Source organism: Melanerpes formicivorus, unplaced genomic scaffold (assembly GCF_026170545.1).
Source record: "Melanerpes formicivorus ecotype bairdi unplaced genomic scaffold, bMelFor1.0.p_v2 SCAF_22, whole genome shotgun sequence".
Classification (NCBI taxonomy): domain Eukaryota; kingdom Metazoa; phylum Chordata; class Aves; order Piciformes; family Picidae; genus Melanerpes; species Melanerpes formicivorus.
Window position 1 is genome coordinate 5,739,407 of NW_027142374.1, and position 14,521 is coordinate 5,753,927.

Consider the following 14,521-nt stretch of genomic DNA (forward strand, 5'->3'; position numbering starts at 1 on the left):
CTATGACTGAAGCACTTCTTGTCCATCACCATCCCCACAGCTGCACAGGCCAAGGCATCCCCAGCTTCATTTCAGCACAGGGGGAAGGCACAACCCAGCCTTGCAGTGACCCTGAGGGAGGCCTGGAGCGATGTGGTCTCGTAGACTCCGGCAGCCCAGGGTGGAGAAGAGCTCAGCGGTGCGGAAGGAATGCTCAGAACCAGGGGGTCCAAAGGCCGGAGGAACCCCGCAGCATTCGTTGCGGCGCGCAGCCGGCACCATTTGTGCGCTGCACCGCCGCCGCCCGGCCCCATTTGGCGGTTGCGCCACCTGCGGCTCCGGCTGCCGCTGTCAGTTGGGCGGCTGCGTCCCAACATGGCGCCGGCGGCAGCGGGGGCGGCCGCGGGGCGCGGGGCCGCGTCGGGCGGATGGAAATACTGATGACGGTCCGGAGACTCGCCTCCATCTGTACCATGGTGAGAGCAGCCGCCAGCCGGGCGCCGCCGTGCCGGAGCCCCGGGGGCGAGGGGACGGACTGGCCGGTGAGGGGCCCCGGTGGCGGGAGCGGCCCCGGCCCCCCGCTGAGGGGTGAGGAGGGCCTCGCAGCGGCCGGGTGAAAGGAGAATTAGTAAAAGTAATTAAAAGCCAAGGTTTGTGGGAGGCATTGCCGCTTGTCCGCGTAGGAGGGTGTTTGTGTGAGGTGGCGGGACGCCCCGCTGCCCGCACACCCTCCCGGGAAGGCACTGCCGGGCCGCTGCTGGGAACCGGGTGAGGCGGCGGCAGGGGGGAGCCGCGGTGAGAGTGGCTGTGCCAGGCAAGGAGCACAGAGGAGGGGTATTAGCTGGAGGGAGGCTGAGCGGGGACGGCCAGCCCGGCTGCTCTGCACCGATGATTTGAGGGGTTCGGAGGAACTGGGGTCTAACCTGGGTGGGGAAAGGTGGCTGGGGAGCAGAGAGCCTTCCGCGGAAAGCAGGACTCGCTGCTCCGGGTGGGTGTGTCAGCTGCCGGCTGCTCGCAGAAATGTGTCAGGGGCAGGTGGATGCTTCCTCACAGAGAGGGAGGAACTAAGGGCTTTATTGAACAGTAATGTTTTTTTTTTCCTTTTTAGCTCGGATCACAGTCATTTGGTGACAACTAAGCTCAATTTAATAGTTGTTCAACTAGTTTGTAAAAGCTCTGTAATCATTTCACATGAATGCACATAAGAGGGTATATCACCCATGAGAACCTAGCAAGGGGGAGACTGGTAATTGCATGATTATGCAGAATTTTTAATGAAGTTACATTGCTGCCTAAGTAGAGGCCAGCAAGTGGTTTGTCTAGCATTGAAACACCGCTGACTCATAACAAAACATTGCATCTTAACGATAGGCCGGCAAGAACAGTTCATGGAGATGCTTGCTGTAAGCAGATTAATCAATAGAAATGATAGCAGGGGTTCAGAGTGCCAAAATCCAATGTCAAATCAAGATGAGGGGATTCAGGGTTAATATTTTGTTTTTACAGCCCCATGTTGTAATTGCTTCAAGTGCTCAAACTTCAGTTTTAAGTCTCCTTTGAAACAGGAGCAGCCTTAAAAAAGGGGTCTCATGTACCAGCTTGGTGAGACTGATGTTATGGGTGTGTGAAGGGTGCAGAGTTTTTCTGCTGCTTTTCCATGCAAGTACTAACCACCAGTTTTAATTATCTTCAGATTTGATTGAAGTGAACCACAGTGGTGCTGCACAAAGCTGAGTGTTTGGAGTCTCATCCTAATACCTGTAACACAAGAGATTGGGGTTTATTTTTAAATTTGTGGCAGTGGTTCCCTCATCTTAGAACTTTTGAAGTGTCACAGAAGATTTCCCCAAACTCCGTTCTTCACTAATCTCAATTTCTATTTTTAATTGCACAGGTGAAAATAAGGTCAGGAGAGGTGGCTGAATCATGATTTTGTTGTGGAGCTCTGTACCCCAGAGGCAAGCGATTGACTCAATCCCAGATAATATTTTAGATGCATTCCTGACATCAGCTGACTGAGCCTCAGATTAAGAGGGCAAATGTAAGGCAGTGCTTTTTCCTAGGAGTTCGTGGCCAGACCTGCACACAGCCATTCCAGCATCTCTGATTTGCTTTAAGAGACTTTGGCTATGCATACCGATTGTGTCAATCACAGATTCGTCTTTGTTCCTGTGCTTGCCTTGATTTTGGTTGAGATGGTAGGAGAAAGTGGAGCAGATGCAGGTCCTAATGTCCCTTCTGAAGTCCTGTGCTTCTTTTGGTTTGTTTTTTTTTTACCAAGACTTTATTGCAGCTTTGGAGAAGCAGGTTCTCCTTACTGTTTTCATTTCAAGTGGAGAACCTTCTGTTTCATTTCTCTGCAGCAAAATGTTGAGCAGTACTGCTAGCACTGAATGATTGTGTGAAACTTGCTTCCCCCTTTTTATATAGCTGTTGAATCAAATGCTGTGTAATTTTTCAGCATCAATGTTGTAGATAGTTTACCTAAACTTGCTGTTAATATAACCTTCTTTTTTTCTTCAGTTAGCCCAGGAAAATGAAGGTCTTAGGTGCTGTGTTTTACAACTGAATCAGTTTATTTGCATCTACTTCAATTAATGTTCAGTAAATACAAATACTGTTTGCTTTACCATAATGTGGATGTGAAAAACCCCAGCCTTTTTTATAAATACATGTAATTATGTTGACAAAGTCCCTTTGGGAAATTACTTTCTTCAGGCTTGTGCTACTATATAGTGATGCCTTACCTCTTTTTAGTGAAATGCACAGATTTTACAGCACTTCTAGTCGTCACTTCAGGCTGAAAGCTGAAACAGTTTTGTGGCATTCCCAGTCCCTTCATCACAGTCAGTCACCATCACTGGGACTGGTTTCTGGTTTTCCACCTCAGACATTCCACTCTTCTGCAGTTTCTCTTTACAAATTAAATTCAATAGCTCATCTTGTTAGCACTAACATAGTTACAACTTTAATCATATTCCCTTCTTTAAAATAACTTTCAGGTTTTTGCTCTGTGGATCACCGATCCTATGCCTCATGATCATCACATCTCTTTATGTGAGCACCATCCCTTTCGGTGATTGCATAACTTTCATGTGGCATTGTGAAGATTAGAAACTGGGAGGAAAATACTTGTGCATTTGACTATGATTCATTGTTGGTAAGGCTGCTGACACCATATGGCAAGACACATCCATAGCCAAGAGCTACTGACTGGAGCTCTGGTTCTCTGCTGCGTCCCCTTGACTTTATTTTGTTTCCCAGCCCTTATCTTTACCAGAGCTTCTACTTTTTGTTTTCTTTTTGCAAGCAGCTTCAAAATCCACCTGGAGACTGAAACAAAACACTTCTGAGGTGTTTTGCAGCCCTTCATGAATAACGCATAGCTCCTTTTTCAAAACATTTAGAAGTACTATCTTTGTAGTTCTGTGTTTGGGGAGAGCTGTGAAACCTCTCCTGACAATCTCTCTCTTGAGCAAGGAGAGCTGAATTTCCATGAGTCTGACTGAATCGTTTTATCCAGGATGTGCCTGCTGTGCTTCAGGGGGATGAGACACTTGGCTGTAGAACTGAGTTTTTACGTTGCAAGTCAGGGGCTTTTTTGTTGTATTGACAATTACTTTTTTTGTGTGTGTGTGGGGAAAGCAAACCAGAACACTGGAATGGTGCAGGGTGTAAAGCAGAGATCTGATCTTTTCCTCTCTGGCAACTGATCTTGTGAGAAGTCTGTAGTAAGCTGTTAACAGAAATTACTGGTCTTTCTTGGTCAGCTAATTAGGGATACTTACCCCAGATCATGTCTAATTGTTTGCTAAACCAGTAAGACATGCCTGAAGATCTCAAATCCAGTCTACAAATTGGTGGTAGCCTTATTCTACTGTGAATCAGCATGGCGTGGATATAATTATTAACTCCAGTGCAGGAGAAGAGATGACTGAGTCATTTGTAACTAATACATTTCCATTTGCCACCTGAATAATTTACACTGCTCAGTTCAAGCAGGGATTTCATGTCCCCGATGTGTAATGCTTGCCTTGCTGCTGTTTCACCTGTATTTGTAACACTTTGTTTTAGCTTTATCAGAGACATAATACTTGTAGCTGGGAAGAGATCCCCGAGGAAGTGGGGAAAAGTGGAGCTAGCTAAGGAGGCTTCTGTTTCCAGCAGTACTTGATTGACCTAAGCTGAAGGACACAAATACTTCCCCTGGCACGACTTGAGGCCGTTTCCTCTCACCCTGTTGGTTGCTACTATGGAGAACAGAACAAACACCAACCTCACTCCAGCCTCCTTTGAGGGAGTTGTAAAGAGCTGTATTTCCTCCCCTTAATCCAGCATCCTTTCCATACATTGTTTCCTGAAGCCTAGCTTTACTATCTAATTTTAAACAGCATAATATGACAGAATTTCACAAGTGCCTTGTGACTTGCTTTACCCTTATGAGGTGCAGATCCTGTGGACCTTGCAAGACCAGCTCCTAATTGACTAAACATTTACACAAAGCAGTTTACAAAGCATTCTGTATTAATTCATTTAAAAACACTCTAATGAAGACTTCAGATTTGGAACACTTCCACAGTAGCAAACAGATTTTGAAGTACAGCATTTTCTAATCTCACTGTGGTCTCCACGATACTGCTGATAGCCAGAGTTAAGTTTTACTGCCTGTTGAAGAACAGGCAGAGCCAGCCTTTCCTTGGTGTGATTAAGAAGATGATTTTGTAGTATTTGGAATCATGGAGGCTTGGAGTGTCTGTGCCACTGTTACACCTGCTCCTTTCAAGATTATCAGTTTGGTTTGCCTGCATAAGCACTCAAAGTGCTGGAATCCAAAGTTCAATTTGCCATCGTTGGTTATGCCTCAAAGGGCAGCCTTCCTGGGTGTGTGAAAAGGGATCATTTCGAGCCCTGAATCACAGAGTGATAGCTGAGCTGACAACTCTTTTTATCTGGCTTCAGTGCTGCACAGCCCAGGAGTTTTAAAAGATGGGGCAGCAATATCCAGTTCTCTGTTTAGAAAAAGCATGACAGAACGTTCTGTGAAGCTCAGCAATACAACCCCAGTTCTCTTTTCTGCGCTTCCCAACAGGGTAGTTTTAATAGTCCTGAAGCTGGAACTATTACCACAGCCAGTCCAACAAAGTGACTGCAGGCAGGCTGTGTGGAGTGCATCATCTCTGCAGGTTTCTTTCCTGGAAGGTTTTAAGTAGCTCTGGCTTGGCCAGCTTGTTCTTTTTCACTTTTTTGGTGTGCTGTATTTTGTTTGTTGAGTCAGTGAAAAATCACCCTTCAGTCAGGCAGTATATTTAACCAGCTTCTCTAATCATGGGGTCTGCTTCAGTGGGGTAAAAGCTGACTGATAGCCAGGCCCAAGGAGTGGTGGGGAATGGAGCTAAATCCCATTGGTGGCTGGTCACCAGTGGCGGTCCCCTGGGCTCAGTACTGGGATCAGTTCTTTTTCATATCTTTATCAAAGATCCGGATGAGGGGATCAAGGGGACCTTCAGTAAGTTGCAAATGAAACTAAACTGGGTGTGAGTGTTGGTCTGCTTGAGAGTAGGGAGGCTCCACAGAGGAATCTGGACAGGGTGGATGAATGGGCCAAGGTCAGTTGTATGAGTTTCATCATACACTGGGTCCTGCACTTAGGTCACAACAACCCCATGAATGCTCCAGCTTGGGGCAGAGTGGCTGTAAACTGCCCAGCAGAATAGGGCCTGGGCGTGCTGGTTGACAGCAGCTGAAGATCAGCCAGCAGTGTGCTCAGGTGGTCAAGAAGGCCACCAACATCCTCACTTGGATTAGCAATAGTGTGGACATGAGAACCAGGGCAGGGATCATTGCCCTGTACTCAGCACTGATGAGGCCACACCTTGAATCCTGGGTTCAGTTTTGGGCCACTCACTCCAAGAAGGTTGTTGAGGTGCTGGAGTGTGTCCAGAGAAGAGCAACAGAGTGGATGTGTAGAGCACAAGTCTTGTGAGGAGCAGCTGATGGAACTGGTGTTGTTCAGCCTGGAGAAAAGGAAGCTTAGGGAAGACCTTGTGGCTGTCTTACAACTTCCTGAAAGGAGGTTGGAGCCAGATGGGGTTGATCTCTTCTCCCAAGGAACAAGTGACAGGATGATAGGATATAGCCTTGATTTGCACCAGAGGCAGTTTAGGCTGGACAATTTTTTTCCCCAGAAAGGTTTGTCAAGGCCTGGCCCAGGCTGCCCTGTGCAGTGATAGAGTCCCCATCCCTGGAAGGATTTAAAAGATCTGCAGACATGGTGCTGAGGGATGTGGTTTAGTAGTGGACTTGGTGATCTTAAAGGCTTCATACACCCTAAATGATTCCATGACTCTCTCATGGTGCCTCAGAACATTTTTGCCCAACTGGAAAGCTCCTTCCCAGCTTTTTTCCAAATGTTAAATATTATCTTATCTTAATTTATTAAGAAGAGTCAGATGAATAATTAAAGACTTCAGCCAGACCTGAGTGCCAGCTATATTCTGGACACTGAAATATCTCCTCAATATCTTTCTCTTTTTTGCTCTTTTTTAAGGGGAATTCCTTTTGCAGGCAGGTATGTGCTGTGTGCTCAGTGGAACCAGCTGGTTCTAATCCAGAAGCTGAGTTAGCATGGTCTTGAGCCCAAGTTAGTATATCATGAGGGGGTTTTATTTCAACAGGCTGTTCTACCAACCATGCTACACAGCTTCCCAGCAGGCATGCAGCTGTAAGAAAACTTCACAGATAGCCTGAGATGTGATGCTTTAATTACTTCATTTGAACTGAATGGAATTAATTGCAATGGGAGAAGGATAAAAGGCTTATGTAGAAGACTTACAATGTGTAAAATTGACATTTTTGCCTGGGCTAAAGAAATAGGAGTTTATCCATGAGGAAAGGGTGTGTCTTCAGATTTATATGGACTGGATGGAGAGTGTTCTAAGTCACCTGATTCTCTAGCTTGTTAAAAGTAATCTACTGATGGGATTAGTCTTGAGCTTGCTTTAGACAGGGCTAAAGCAGCTGAAGTTTATAGACAAGCATAGAAACTGCAGTTTAAACATTGTGCAATGTACAGATTAGTGCTTACAAATGCTTAAAGGGTGGCTGTCAGGAGGATGGGGCTCCTTTGTCAGTGGTGCCCACTGACAGGACAAAGGCTGCCAAGAGAGGTGGTGGAGTCTCCATTTCTAGGGACATTCAGAACCACCTGGATGCCATCCTGTGCAACCTGCTCTGGATGAACCTGATTTGGAGGGGAGCTCTGACTAGATGACCCCCAGAGGTAGTTTCTAATTCCTGTCTTTCTGTGATTGGGTGAATTTTGGAAGTTAAAATGCAATTTTTAAAAGTTCTCTTCTAAAAATCTCATGCTGTCTACAAATGAATTCTAAATGGAACATCTCAAATGGTGGAGCACCCCAAGATTAAGCACAGCAGTGGCTTAGATGTTTTGTAGGTGTTGTGGTTGTGTTTTTTTAAGACAAGCGTCACAGTTCTAATCCTTCTTGTTGTACTTGTCATCTTTGTTAGCTTTTAAAAAGCCAAATAGCATTGATTTGCCAAGTGTGCTGTCTGTTGAGGTTCCTAAATGTCCATGTCCTCCTGAAAACCGAAACCAACCATGAGTATTTTGTCTCCATGAGTATTATGTTGCGCTAGTGATGAATAGAGTAGAGTAGAATAGAATAGACCAGACCAGGTTGGAAGAGACTTTCAAGATCATCGCGTCCAACCTATCGTCCAACACCACCTAATCAACTAAACCATGCAACCGAGCACCCTATCAAGTCTCCTCCTGAACACCTCCAATGATGGTAACTCCACCACCTCCCTGGGCAGCCCATTCCAATGGGCAATCACTCTCTGCGTAGAATTTCTTCCTCTCCTCCAGCCTAAACCTCCCCTGGCACAGCTTGAGACTGTGTCCTCTTGTTCTGGTACTGGTTGCCAGGGAGAAGAGACCAACCTCTGCCTGTCCACAGCCTCCCTTCAGGTAGTTGTAGAGAGCAATAAGGTCACCCCTGAGTCTCCTCTTCTCCAGGCTAAGCAACCCCAGCTCCCTCAGCCTCTCCTCATAGGGCTTGCGTTCCAAACCCCTCACCAACTTTGTTGCCCTTCTCTGGACACATTCCAGTAAGTCAACATGGCTATAGAATGATTATAAATCCATTGACAGTCTGCTGCTGCATGGGTTTTCCTGTATAATTGGAGCAAGTAAAATGCTGCTTGCACTGCAGCCACCTCTAATGACTATTTTAATGGCTTTTGTTTTTGTATCTTCACTTACTGTTGTTCTTCTTTCATCATAAGGTTCTTGATTTCATACAGTACTTCTTTCTGTCTTCCAGCCTGTCCCATGAACGTGCCCCACATCCACCTCAGTAGTTCAGTTGCTAATAGCTAGTGGGTTGTGCTAATGTGAGAACTGCAGTGTTCAGTCAGAGCAGATGTGAAACCAGCACTCTGAAACGTGCCAGACAGCTGCCTGAGTTGAGCCCTCCTCATGTCCTGGCTTAATCCTTGATAGAATTAGAGCTTAGCAACAGAAAATGTCATAAACTTCTCTGCTTCCCCTCGTCAAATCCCAAGGTTGTTGCAGAGAGGACAGTGGGATCTTCCTGCTCATAACCCCATCATCTGCTATGTGATTTTATTTTTACCAACTTCATTTTATAGCTTCATTGCCTCCCTACTCACTGTTTCCTTAAGCAGCAGTGTGGCATTGACCTGATTATTTTTGACAAGAGCTCTGAATAACATTGAGGACACTGACCCAATGTTGTGCTAATTTTGAGCCTTTCTTACTGAAGCAGCAGCTGCTTCATGCTCATAAGGTCTGTTTGCATGCTTATCAAGATAGTTCCACATTGCTTTTATAACTGTTCCCATGTCCACAAAACTACCTTCGGAACAGCAAAAGGTAGATACTTCTAAATGGAATTGTGAATTCCTCCCAGGTGTGAGAGTGTTAGCTCAGGATGAAAAATGTTGACTGGTAACGTTGGTTAGTCTGTAATAATAGGGTCACAACCACCCATGAATGCTCCAGCCTTGGGGCAGAGTGGCTGGAAACTGCCCAGCAGAGAAACACTTGAGGGCGTTGGTCCATGGCAGCTGAAGATGAGCCAATGTGTGCCCAGGTGTCCAAGAAGACCACCAGCATCCTGGTTTGGATCAGCAATAATTTGGCCAGCAGGATGGACCAGGGCCCCCTGTACTGGGCACTGGTGAGGCTACACATTGAATAGTAGGCTCAGTTTTGGGCCCCTCACTCCAAGGAGGACATTGAGGTGCTGGAGCAGGTCCAGAGAAGGGCAGCAATGTTGGTAAGGGGTCCAGAGAACAGGGCTGGTGAGGAGTAGCTGAGAGAACTGGTGCTGTTTAGTCTGGAGAAAAGGAAGCTTATGGGAGACCTTGTGGCTCTCTACAACTGAGAGGAAGTTGAAGTGGGGTTGGTCTCTGCTCTCAGGTAACGATTAATGGGACCAAAAAGGGGAAACAGCCTCAAGCTGCACCAGGGGAAGTTTAGTATGAATATTAGGAACAATTTCTTCCCTTAAAGACAGGTTAAGCCCTGTTCCAGGCTGCCCAGTACAGCGGTGGAGTGCCCACCCCTGGAGGTGTTCAAAAGCTGTGTAGGTGGTGATGCTGAGGGATGTGGCTTAGTGACCTGGCAGTGCAGGGTTAACAGTTGGACTCTATGATCTTGGAGGTCTTTTCCCAGCTTTTATGATTCTATGAAGGTTTTTTCCTAACCTTTATGATTCTATGAACAATCAGCTTACTCTCAGCCAGGTTTTGCAGAGGATCAGGATTTCACTGAAACTCAGTAAAATTCATAGTACTAAAAAGGGTAAAAGTGCTAACTTGAGGCAAGAGCCGTGTGGATGTTGGGCATGGATTTCTCATTAGCTGACTGCAGCTCATGTTCTGAGCTGTGTAGTTGTTATTAATCACTTGTTCTTCTGTTCATCAATAGCTTCAGAAGAACTCTTCATCTCTGAGCCTTATTATCCTTTCTCCCCTAATGATATTTCTGTGTGGTGACTGGAAAAGTGATGACTTCCTCTCATCTTCCAGCAATAATTTCTTCTCCTGATCCTTGTCAGATAAGTGGATACAATGTATGAGCCCTTTGTCTGTACGAGCAATTACAAATTCAAACAAGTTTAAGGGCACAGAAGTATTTAAGCTTCTAGAAACTGTTGATAGATTTCCAGTTTCTGAAATCAATTAGTGCTAGGCCAGGCAAAATCTTCTTTGTCATTGCAGCGGTAGTGACAAACGGTTTGTAGAGCTTCTAAGAGACCATAATGCCTAAGCATACTTCCTTCTTACCTTGTTTTGGTGGTGCAGTGAGTTAAGAGGATAATATGGTTGAGACAGAAGTCTGTTACTACTTTTCCCATTTGGATGGTGTGAAGAACTGGAAATAAGCCCTTTAAGCCTTTTCTACTGGGCAAAAGGGACTCACACCTTAGGTGATGGAGGAGTTTTTTCAGTCAAATTTCAGCTGTTCTGGGAGATCATCTCATCTGGGGTGACTTGGTTAAATAGCTACCTCAGGTAAGAGTGTTGAAACTGGTCTTTCATATCTCTTTTCACTTCATCCTTTTCATTTTACCAAGCTCAGCAAAACCTGCATTAGAGACCTTGTGCATCAAGATGATTTTGCTCAGTTCTGTCTTCCATGTGTATCTAATGTTGGTGTGATGTCTCTCACTGAGGTGGTGTGAAACACAGAGGAAAGCTTGGATGTGAACAATTCCCTGTGCTTTTGCCAGATGCTTTAAACTTCAGTATGTGAGATTTTTCTTTTAAAGGGTGTTCTTTGTCTTTTCTGGTGGAACTCAGTGAGCACAAATGTTCTTTGAATCACAGAATTGTAGAGTCCTTTGGGTTGGAAAAGGTCCTTAGGATCATCAAGTCCAACCAGACCTAACTCTACAAAGTCTGGTGCTAAACCATGTCCCTCAGCACCACATTTCTATGTCTTTTAGACACCTCCAGGGGTGGGGATTCAGCCATCTCTCTTGGGAGCCTGTTTCAGTCTTTGAAGAATCCTTTCAGCAAAGAAGTTTCTTCTAATGTCCAGCTAAACCTCCCATGGTGCAACGTGAAGCTATTTTCTTTTGTCCTGTCAGTTGTTACTAGGGCAAAGAGACCAATGCTGATCTGGCTCCAGCCTCCTCTCGGAGTTGTAGAGAGCCAGAAGGTCTCCCCTCAGCCTCCTTTTCTCCAGACTGCACAGCTCTAGTTCCCTCAGCTGCTCCTCACAGGACTTGTGCTCTAGATCCTTCAGCAGCCTGGTCGCCCTTCAGTGGACCTGCTCCTGCAACTCAATGTTTTTCTTGGAGTGAGCACTCCCAAAACTCAACCCAGTATTCAAGGTGCTAAATACAGATAAATATCAAGCTTAATACACAAGATAAGATTTGACTTCTCATGGCTAGCCCAAGCCAAATGAATCCATCCTATAAAAACCCCACAAGTACCTCCTCAAGACTCCTAGGAGGTACAAGAAAGTGCTCTCAAGGAACGACTGTGCTACTCCAGTTCAGGAAATAGGACCAAACTTTCTGTTCACAACTCTGTGAGCAGGAAGCAAATGCAAATTTATTCAACCAACACATAATTACCCAGGGAGGGAAACATGCCCCCAGTTTAACTGAAGCGGCAGTACTGGTTTACTTACGTAATCAGACTCCCTGAGCGCTGCGGATTTCACACTTCCATGCTGGTGGGGGAGGTGACAACTCAAGTTTCAGCAGACTTCTAATCAGCATTTGTAATTTTCTAGAAATTACTGTGACTTAAAATGTCCTCTCAGAGGTTGGGTGCACATTGCAAGAGCTCCTCTGTTCTGTTCATTCGAAATTTCTCCTCTTGAGAGAAATCTAAACGGAATTCGCAAGCTTGCAGATTTTACAGCTATTCCTTCCTTAATCTTGAAACACACAGCAGTTCTTTCTTGCAGAGAGCTCTTCTGTGTCTAGGTCTGTTTTGGGGTTTTGGAGGAGGAGATAGTGAAGGGGAAGAGAAGAGATACCTGGAAGCAGGGAATGGATGTAGGGAAACAAGTGAGAGGAGCTGCCTGAACTGGCACCGATGCCTCAAAAATTTCTGTGTAATTGCTGCTTGCAGAGTCTTGCTTGTAAATCTGTCAGCAGCTAGTCAATGTTTATAGTCCTTAGTTTTGAGCCATCCTTGTTTCCTGTCTTTTTTGATAGATGTTATTCACTTTAAATCTGATGTGGGAAATCAAACTCCAGAGTTCCCATTGCTCCTCTTCAACTATTTCTTTCCCATTTCCCAGAAAATTTTTAGTTATTTCTTTGTTAAAGACTATCCAGATGGAACTGTCTACAGGCTCTGCTTCTCTGTGGTTTGTAGCAATAGCAGAAGGCTAAGGGAATGATGGAAATATTTGCTTAGCAATTAAAAAAGCATTATTAGCCTCAGGGAATTATATGGGCTGAGTTTTGCTGGACTGCAGTTTTGGGTTGTTTAGTGCTTTTCTGAGGTATTTTAAGGTGTCTCACCTGTGAAGAAAGGTTTCTGTTCATATTCACACAAGGTTATAGGTGGGGTGATCAGGGTAACCCTGCTTTTGAAAGGGGGTTGGACTAGATGATCTCCAGAGGTCCCTACTGCCACTCCCCATCCTCCCCTTTCACCCTCCCCCCACCCCCATCCCCCATTACCATAAAATCATAGAATGGTTTGGGTTGGAAGGAACCTTTAGTGGTCATCTAGTTCCAGTCCCCTGCCATGAGGAGAGACACCTAATAGACCAGATTGCTCAAGGCCCCATCCAGCCTGGCTTTGAACACTGCCAGGTTTGGAACCTTCACAGCTGCTTGCTTCACCACCTTCCTGGTGGAGAATTTCTTCCTAATGTCTAATGTAAATTCAGCTTCTTTGCTTTTCCAGGTGCAGTGTAAATTCTGTTGGATTTCCTTAGCAAGTTTTATTATCTATAACAAATATTCTGTTTCTTCCTAGGGCGCCAATGCCTCTGCTTTGGAGAAAGAGATTGGTCCTGAACAGTTCCCTGTGAATGAGCATTATTTTGGCTTGGTCAATGTAAGTGAATTCCTTATGCTTGAAGTGCTGTTTTGTTAATTCATATCCTAATTTTGAATTTAAGAGGATTCACTGTTAGAATTTTATCCATGAGCAGTGGGAATCTGCATAGACCTCACATCCTGCACTGTGGTGGTGCTGTGCCTTGTTAGTAACCAAAATATACATTTGGTCTTCAATACAGAAAAATAAGTATATTCATAATCAAGTCACTGAGGGAGAATTTCTTACTCGGGTACATTTCTAGTTACAGGATTTTAATAGCCAGCAGGAAAGGACATGAACTAATAAAGAGGGTGCATTAATACATGTGTGGCCAGAAAGTTGAGGGAGACTCTCCTCCCTCTCTACTCTGCCCTACTGAGGCCAAATCTGGAGTATTGTGTCCAGTTTAAGCTCTCCAGTTTAAGAGAGACAGGGAACTACAGGGGAAAGCCAGCAGAGGCTACCAAGATGTTGAGGGGCCTGAAACATCTCTGTGATGAGGAAAGGCTGAGAGACCTGGGGCTGTTGAGCCTGGAGAAGAGCAGCCTGAGAGAGGATCTGATCAGTGCTCAGCAAGAGCTAAAGGGTGGGAGGCAGGAGGATGGGGCCAGACTCTTTTGAGTGGTGCCCAGCAACAGGACAAGGGACAATGGGCACCCAGGAGCCCACTCCTGGAACCCAGAGGTTTCATCTGAACAGCAGGAAAAACTTCTTTGATATGAGGGTGACAGAGCCCTGGAACAGGCTGCCCAGAGAGGTTATGAAGTCTCCTTCTCTGGAAAGATTCCAAACCTGCCTTGATATTGTGATTCTGGGCAAGCTGTTGTGGGTGCCCCTGCTTTAGCAGGGGTGTTGGACTAGATGGTTTCCAGAGGTGCCTTCCATCCCCTATCATTCTGGGGTTCTGTAATGAAACGTGGACATTGTTTATGTGCTCTTCTCTAGAGGATAGATCTGATTTTACACTGAAGCTGCAGTGGATGGGAGCCTTGGAGTTTGAAAATGAAAATGTTAATTTCTAAAAACATGTTGCTCATGGGGTTAGTGGACACTCTTCTTTGCAAGGCTATAGCCAGGGTATGAATGACATTGACTTGGTTAATAGTTTTCTTACCTGTGGCAATACTCCTTTTTTTACTTCAATTTTTTGACAGCCTTGTGTAACAGTGAACCCTTCTAAAAAATATTTTTTGGTGTCTGTCAGTTTGTGTAGATCTGACATGACTGGGATCTGTTGGGCAGTGAGAGTTGTCTACCCAAATTAATTGTGCAGAGAGTGGAATGCTGATGGTGATCTTGCCAGAGCTTCTGGAGCAGAAGGGCAGCTGTTGCTCCTGTGACAGCTTTTACCCATGAATAGAGGAAGTTGGTCAATAGAAACAGTGGTTCTTGTTTGTTTATCATGTTTATGATGTGAAAATACAATTTGAGCAAAACTCACTAGAAACAGAAATACACCTCTGCTTGCTGCTCA

The 14,521-nt window shown here is 45.3% G+C and overlaps 1 protein-coding gene across 1 annotated transcript in view; it reads left to right on the plus strand.

Annotated features, from left to right (window-relative positions):
• Positions 1-317: 317 nt before the first annotated feature.
• Positions 318-14,521, plus strand: part of LOC137447949 (ubiquitin carboxyl-terminal hydrolase 12-like) — a 33,528-nt gene continuing 19,324 nt past the window's right edge. Inside the window, exons 1-2 of the mRNA XM_068151965.1 lie at positions 318-455; positions 12,982-13,062. Coding sequence (XP_068008066.1) covers positions 408-455; positions 12,982-13,062 — 129 coding nt within the window. The 5' untranslated portion in view covers positions 318-407. The remainder of the gene's footprint in view (positions 456-12,981; positions 13,063-14,521) is intronic.